Here is an 8465-nt window from a genome sequence, read left to right on the forward strand (position 1 = left end):
CCTGTCTGCTAAGGTTGGGTGGCCTGTAAAGAACCCCTAGAATTAGTTTGTCTTTCCCTTTGTGGACGTCCACCCAAACTGATTCTGAGTCGCCATTTATTTGAATAGAGTTGTTAGCGGAACAGTTAAGTGTGTCTTTAACATAAAGTGCCACCCCCCCCCCCCTCCCCTTCTTCCCTTTCTATCTTGTGAAACATCTGATAACCATCTATTTCATACTCTGACTTGAAGTTTTTGTTGGCAGTATCCACCCATGTTTCCGTGATAGCTATAATGTCGAATTTCTCGACACATGCTTTCCCCCTCAGTAGATCTATCTTGTTCCTGAGACTCCTACTATTGGTGTAATAAGCCGTTAGCCCATCCTTTCTTATATCCTTTCGATTTCTCCCGCGCCCCCTAGTCCCAGTCAGCGATGTATAGCCACTGATGAGAGGCCCTCCCCCCTCGCCTACTCTAAAAAAAATCCTGTAGGGTGCTAAGTGATCGCTCGAGGGAGTATGCGAGAACCTCCACCCCCTGGAGTGACAGGTGCACGCCATCCTTGGCATACAAGGTGCCTTTATTGTAGAAGAGGTCCCAATTATCAAGGAAAAGACAACCATTTCGCTTACAGTGGGCGGTGCCTTTATTGTAGAAGAGGTCCCAATTATCAAGGAAAAGCCAACCATTTCGCTTACAGTGGGCCGCCAGCCTGCTGTTTACTGCTAAGGCTCTGGAAAGCCATCCCTCTCCCACCCCCTTCCTCGGCAGAACACCACAAACGGCCGCCCCCCCAAAGTCCCTCACTTTAGCGAACGATTCCCTGAAGCGCCGAAATATCTCTTCGCTACCCACCTTACTGATGTCATTACCACCGAAACTGCAGAAGACGATTGGCTGTGTCCCCTCCCCTGCTAAAATTTCCTCCATTCTGTTAGATACGTGCTGGATGCCTGCCCCGGGAAAGCACACTCGAAACCTATTTTCCTTATCCCTTGAACAAAAGTACCTGTCAATGAACCTGACTTGAGAGTCCCCAACCACCAAGTATTGACTTTGTCAGTAGACGGAAGGGAAGCCGCTACAGGAGGAGAGGGAGGGGCGGCAACAGGGGAGGGGGAGGAGGAGGAGGAGGAGGAGGAGGAGCAGAAAATCGATTACGGTTATTAATTGGGCCGATATTTAGCACCCGTTTTCCAGCCATTTCATTTTAATTTCGTTATTTACCAGCACCGGTTTGCCAATGTTTACTGGGTCCCTTTACATAAATTATCAATTATTCACATTATGTGTTTTGAATCGATGGTTTTAATAACAACATAATGTGTTTTAAACTAATATGTTTAAAAATTTCTCTATTGGACCAAGCAGCAACCAAGAAACGATGTCCTGTAAACGTCAGAGTTTGGTGAGAAAATCACCAATCAGAAAGTCATCAAGAAGCGACGTACTGTAAACGTCGCAGTTTAGACAGAAAATCACAACGTAATTGTAACGCGCTGATGACGTACAGACAGACGAAATTACAACCTAAAAAACAACGTTCTGTAAACGTTTCATGGTTGCTGAGTAACTGATTCGAAATCATTTACTTATATTGTCCGTCAACGCCAACTCCGGCTATACTAGCATGTAGCACGCTATGCAGAATCCGACCGTGGACAACGGTTTGTTTCTATAAAAACCCTGAGTGGAGGAGGCCGGGGGGTGGTCCACAGAGTTCCTGACTTGAGCAAGTCGACAGATCCTGTTATGACGTACTTAGGGTGAGAAGGGGGTCTGCATGGACGTTGTAGGGTGGGGAAGGTAACGCGAATCCCGGCGTATCCTCCAATTGGTTGAGTGATTGAAACTTTTTTTTTTCAGAATATATAGTTTTGTCTTTAAAATTACGTATAGTGGAACCGTTGGGTTACTTATCGAAAAGAACCACACTCAAATGAATTACGTGGATATTTCAGTTGAGGTTGAAGAGCTGCCACAATTGTGGACTGAGCGAAACTTTCCAAAATAAGTGCTATCACGCCCTATCGGGATGGTACATCATATGATATTTGACTCTACTATTCAAAAGCTATAGATATCGACCCCTCCTCGCCCTAAGCCTCAGCATCCGCAATTTAATGTGGGTTTTAACAGGGTGATAAAAATAATTGTCAGATGAAAAAATATTCGTTTTATATTTAAATATTTGTTTTATTTTTAACTAGGCAGATACATATAAAAAAAAAACATTATATAGTTGCAAAAATAGAAATTTTACAAACAAAAAACTATTTTGGAAAAATACTCTATTCTTCCTCCATATGGTGTATTACAGGTCTTGAGTGTATCCGAAGATAGCGAAGTCGTGTTTGTAAATATCGAGGAGTCGGTCCATCAGCTCACTGCTCACGTTCGCGTAGTACTCTCTGTCAGATTGGGCGAGGACGTGGCCGTAGCTGCGGTGCTTCACCGGGAAGCTGACTTCATCCAAGAAGCCTAGCACCCCGCTGAACAAGTGTTGCATCTCCTCCTGGACCGTCTCCAACCTGAGGATGTAGTCGAACTTCATCCGGCAAGGATCACACGTATCTGTGTAGGTAGTCCAGTGTTCATTGGGCATGCCCACGTCATGAGTCCAAACCACGTGACGCAGGAATTGATTGAAAGTGAACGAAGTGTCCCTGAACTGTTGTGCCAGGTCGCTTAAGTTATAGCTGTTCATGAAAGCTCTGGCTAACCCAAAATGAGGCCCGACGAATAACATGTTATAGGCGATTTCCATCTCTTCTCGGCCGTATTTTTTTTCTTCCGTCTGTGATGGCTTTCCCAAGAGAACTCCTGTCTGGCTGACATAATTATTTACATACACCTGGTAAGCTTTCCTGATTTTGTTCAATGTCTCGTTGAATTCTCTATTTCTTTCCAGAAGTCCTTCAGAGGCGAGTGCAGGCAGCCAGTATTTGATGAAGCGTGTTTCCCATCCATCTAAGCTCTGCGTGATGTTTCGATATTCATCGTTGTACTTGTTGAGTTGTTTGCCATTCAGAAACTTGTCTCTGAAAGAGACATCCATTGCAGACTTTAATTCAGATACATGAACACTGAGTATAATAATGTCTGGAATATGAAAAACACTATTTTGCATGAAAAAACAAACAAATATCCTTTACTCTTCGAGAAAGGTGCAATTGGGGACCCCTTCCCAGCTCTCCAACACATTCTGATGCTCATTTTATAGAGTGAAGGAAAAAAAATTGTCATAGACTGAATAATCATTATATTTTTTGGAGCAAATGGCACAGCTCAAATACAGGTAAAGAAGGATGTTCCATAGTTTACCAGTGAAATGGACTAAAGAATGAAGATACTTGTTAACTCTTGAACAGCCTAGGAATAATATAGAGTAGATAGTTGTAAATAGGCAGCGAAGTCACTGCAAGGGTGAAGGTATGCAGTTAGCATGTTTAGAGGAGCATTTAGCATGAAAGTATCGATATAAAATTAAAAGGGAGATAACATTGTGGGCGAATATGAAAAATAGAAACCAGTCAGTAAGAGGAGGGAAGCTGATGAGACGAAAAGCTTCCCTTCCCCCGCTATACACACAAGATACATTCACAGGGGCGGACAAGACCCACGTATATCGCTAGCAACTGGTAAGAGGAAAACAACCGGTGGGGACTAATTTGATAAGAGATAATATAAATATCCAATTTAGATGATGTTTTGGCAGGAACAAGACGGAAATAGTGTAAAAGAAAAGGGACAGCTGTGTGCTATTTGAGAGAAGGGGATAAATATCTGGTAAGTTATGTAGAGTTGTGGAATGAAAAAATATATTTTTTGATGTGTCTTTGATATCACGAAAACAAGCGTGATTGAACCAGCGCTTTTAGTATGAGGAATAGATAAAACACGTGTAACGTGTATCTCCATCCTAGAGCCAATTATGGCTTTGATGCACTGGGCACACACAAAAGGGCCTCAGGCCTTGAAGTAGTAACGATTCCACGGGAAATCAGTAAAAAGCATCCTCAGGTCTTCTTATAAGACATAACTAGGATATATGGTTGTAATCACAGGAGCACAACAAAGAGTATAGTTTAACAAAATAAGCTGAAATACTCGACGTTAGGAAGAGGTCTAGAGAGTTGGGCTTGCTTATAAGGTGGTTAAGGATACGTGTAGTGTGTTGAACCATCTGCTCTAGATCATTCAAGGAGAGCAAAATTGTGCACTTATTTACCATGTTGGTCAATAAAGGAGAATGAAAGCCAAAGCTGGTGGTGAACATTGAAGTTTCCTAAGATGGAGATTCCAGGGAAACGACAGTGAGTCGAGATGTACTCTACTTTTAAATTCAAAAAGTTAAAGAAGTTAACATAGTTGATAGAATTAGGTGAGAGATAAGTAGCAAAGACGTATTTATTGATAAAATTATAATGTGTTAGCCAGATGGTAGATAGTTGTGAGAAATGAAGGTCGTGGGCACAAAATCAAGTAGTATAATTTAGTATGTATAAGTAACATCCTGTTTGGGACTACAAAAAATATCATTTAGATAATAAATAAAATTTATGATTTAGATAATAGGAGGGAACATGATAGAGGTCACGGTCTCTGGCCTCAGCGCTTTGGTTAGGAGAAGAAGTGAGGTTTAAAGTTGATAATTGCGTTCCCAAAAATGGAAATTACAACGAAGACCGTGAAGGTTGCCGAAGTTAATGAAGACAATGTTGGAGGAGCTATCCACACTCGTCTTTGAGCCTCCACTAGACTTTGGTTCCGACCCGGGGACATTTCTGGTCCCCGCCCAATTTAGGGAATCCAAGGCTGTTTTATGTCTAGCCACAATTTATTATTTTGAAATAAAAAGAAAAGATGTATGTCATTTCCATGTAAACTGGTGTGGAAGTAATAGATTTTATCCATAGACTGCATGCTGACTGCCCTCGCGTGTTAAATGAAATAAAGAGGAAACGGAAATCGAAGAAACACATTCAAGGGTCTTTGATTGGCTTGCATCACCTCATCTCCCGTATATATCTTATTGGGAGTAGTTTACGCCCTATGTGGCAGATGCTTGCCTACACCGTAGGATGGAGATCTGGCTAGCCACTTGGATGGAGGATTAGTTTATAGCTGCTAATAAATAATTGTTATTGGGCAGCAGACTTGTAGGAAAGAAATAGAAAAAAATAAAAATAAACACAAGTCACCTGTAAGCAGAGGCGAGCCTGGCCAGTGGGTGCCTCACAATCACTGCGCTGGCAGGCCAGGGAGTCGCTAGAACCTTGTCCTCCATCTGATGGACCAACTCCTGCAACGCCTTTGACGCAACCTGCTGAAGCTTTACATTAGAACTTCAATTCTTATGGTAGAATATTCATATAAAAAATCAAATTGGAGAAAGGTCTACATTACTCATGGCTTACTAAATACTAAATTACTAAATACAGTTGCGACAGACCTTCAAGATCCTACACATGGTAAGTGGACCCGGCAACACATGTTTGTAGAATGGTCGTAAAGTCACTTTGGGAAGAGACACATGCATGCACTCGCACAGAAGGACTTTGTGTCGACGCCTAAACTCTTCTTCTAGATCATGGTGACCCTGCGTGACTTGCAGTCTGCTAGGGTTGCTGGAACAGTCATTGCGCGGTGCAGTGCGGGCGCCAAGTGGCAGGCCTGTAAGCAGTGGAGTGTCTTTCGTGCTGTTCAGCCAGTGCTGTGCAGGTTGCATCGTTGTGCTGATGGCTGACTGCCACGCGCTCAGTAGAAACTGAAAATTTAAGAGACGCTTATTTATCTTTGCTGTGTGTTAGACGGTCACTGATCTTTCTAAACCTTCCAACGATGGTGTCCCACAGGACTCTGTCCTATCTCCCACCCTCTTTCTGCTGTTCATCAGTGATCTTTTCAAAACAAACTCTCTATGCACTCGCACGTCGATGACTCTACTTTGCATCATTCAAAATATTTTGCCAGAAAATAATCCCTACGGGAATTAGAGGTCTCTAGACTGGACGCTGAAGAGTGCTTAACCCAGGACCTTGCAATCATTTTTGAATGGGGCAGGAGGAACCAGTTGTCCTTCAGTGCCTCAAAAAATCTATTTCCCCACCTGTCAGCTCGACACAATCTTCCAAACACGTCTCCCAACACGTATCCCCTATTCTTCGACAACACTCAGCTGCTCCCTTTTTCTACAGTAAACATCCTCGGTCTATTCTTAACTCAGAATCTCAGCTGGAAACTTCATATCTACTCTCTTGTTAATTCAGCTTCCTCGAAGTTAGATGTCCTGCAGCGTCTCCATCAGTTTTTCTCCTCCTCACAGATTCTGTCCATATATAAGGGTCTTGTCCGCCATCGTATGAAGTGTGCATCTCATGTCATCTCATGTCCAAACACGCAACTCTTTTGGGCAGAGTAGAGTAAAAGACTCATCGTCTCATCAGTTCCCCTCCTCTTACTTACAGTATGCTATCTCTTATATTTCGACGCCATATGTTGTATCTCTTTCTATGTTCAATTGATATTTTCATGCAGACTACTCTCCTGAACTTGCTAACTGCATGCCTCCCTCCAATCCCGCGGCCCCGCTGCACTCGACTTTCTACCTTAGCTCATCCTTATATTGTCCAAATCCCTTATGCAAGAGTTAACCAGCATCTTCATTCTTTCAACCCTTTCACTAATAAACTCTGGAACAGCCTTCCTTCATCTGTATTTCCACCTGCCTACCACTTGACCTCTTTCAAGAGTGGAGTATGAAGACACCTCTCCACCCGAAATTGACTTCTCTTTTGGCAACTCTTTTCTACTATTATAAGGGCAGTGCTTAGCTTTTTTGTTTTCATTTATTTTTACCTTTAAGCTGCTTTCTTTACTGTAAAACACACACACACACACACACACACACACACACACACACACACACACAACACACACACACACGCGCGCGCGCGCACCCGCACCCGCACGCACGCACACCCGCACGCACGCACACACACACACACACACACACACACACACACACACACACACACACACTCAGATATAGATAGATAGATGGATAGATAGATAGATATGCTGACTCAGACATATATGCTGACCCTGAACATCACTTCGCCTTGCCAAGCCGCGCAACCTGAGTGACCTTTCTCCACCACCCGACCTGTTCCACACTTTTCCCGTGCTGTAAGTAATGAGCACTCAGCCTGCTAGTCATGCTGACATACGTTCGCGCCTTGCTCAAACCAGCGATAGATTTTCGATGTCAGGGAACGGTTATTGACCCGCGTGTGGAATGTGGGGTGATGAGGTCCCAATTTTACCCATAGATCAGCTAAAGAAATATGAAAAACTCTCTCCGGAAGTGATCAGACCGTGCATGAGAGAATTACGATGTTTGTTACTAATACCTCGCATTAACCTAGAGATCACCACCGATAGACGCCGGTTATCCTGAATTAACCAGTACGATCGAATCCCCCCAATTTCACATTTCCACTTATCCTAAGAAACTAACTCATAAACCACCCCAACTGTTTTGATTGTAATTTGTAAAGTTTCAGCTTAACGGCTGCCTCGACCAAATAAACCATTAAGAATCATTATTTTCTTTTAGTTTTACTCGCGTGCTTCCCCCCCCCCCCACACACACACACACAGATGCACGGACACACACACACACACACACACACACACACACACACACACACACACACACACACACACACACACACACACACACACACACAGAGGAGCTTGGAAGATAGCAGGAGAAGAAGACACCAAAATGATGTGGCTGAGGAAAGATCTGAATGAACTTAAAGGTGAGGTTCGTGATTTAAATGAGAAGAGATCGGAAGAGGAGAAGAAGGAGTTTTTTTGGAGAGTAATGGATATGAAAGTGAGGAAGTGGTTCATGGTGACGAGAGGAAGAAGATAAAAAATCTAACAGGAAAGGAGGAAGAATGGAAAGTGTCGTATACGAATATCAATGGAATAGTGTCATCGTGGATAGAGTTTAACGACTATTTGAGAGACAGAGAACCTGATAATGTGGGGCTGACGGAAACCAAGTTGTGTGACCCAATTGAGGTGGTGGGGATTGGAGAAGGTGCATACAATATATGGAGGAGAGACAGAAAGAGAAAACAGGGAGTAGGTGTGATGTTGATGGTAAGGAAAGGCATTAGGGTGGAGGAGGTGATTGAGGGTGAAGGCTTGGCAGAGGTACTGAGAGTGAAAATTGTGGGTGCTGAAGGAAGAAGGAGGCAGTATGTATTAGGGTATGTGCCACCAAGAACCAATGCATGGAAGGCCCGAGAATATGAACAAATGATACAGGACACAGTGAGTTGCCTGGATGGAATGTTAAGAGAAGGTGAGAGAATAATTTTAATGGGTGATTTTAATTGCAAAGAGGTAGAATGGTAGGATTGGCGGACCCAGGGAACAGAAGAGTCGTGGGGAGGAAGACTCCT

At 43.3% G+C, this 8465-nt stretch overlaps 1 protein-coding gene across 1 annotated transcript; it reads right to left on the minus strand.

Moving 5' to 3' along the window:
- Positions 1-2296: 2296 nt before the first annotated feature.
- LOC126982243 (carbohydrate sulfotransferase 12-like) lies at positions 2297-6855 on the minus strand. The gene is made up of 3 exons (XM_050834198.1): positions 5438-6855; positions 5187-5311; positions 2297-3023 (listed from the first exon to the last, which is right to left on the minus strand). The coding sequence occupies exons 1-3, from the start codon at positions 5711-5713 to the stop codon at positions 2297-2299; spliced, it is 1128 nt and encodes a 375-aa protein (XP_050690155.1). The 5' UTR covers positions 5714-6855.
- Positions 6856-8465: the final 1610 nt, after the last annotated feature.

This window comes from Eriocheir sinensis, chromosome 4 (genome assembly GCF_024679095.1).
Source record: "Eriocheir sinensis breed Jianghai 21 chromosome 4, ASM2467909v1, whole genome shotgun sequence".
NCBI classification, from domain to species: domain Eukaryota; kingdom Metazoa; phylum Arthropoda; class Malacostraca; order Decapoda; family Varunidae; genus Eriocheir; species Eriocheir sinensis.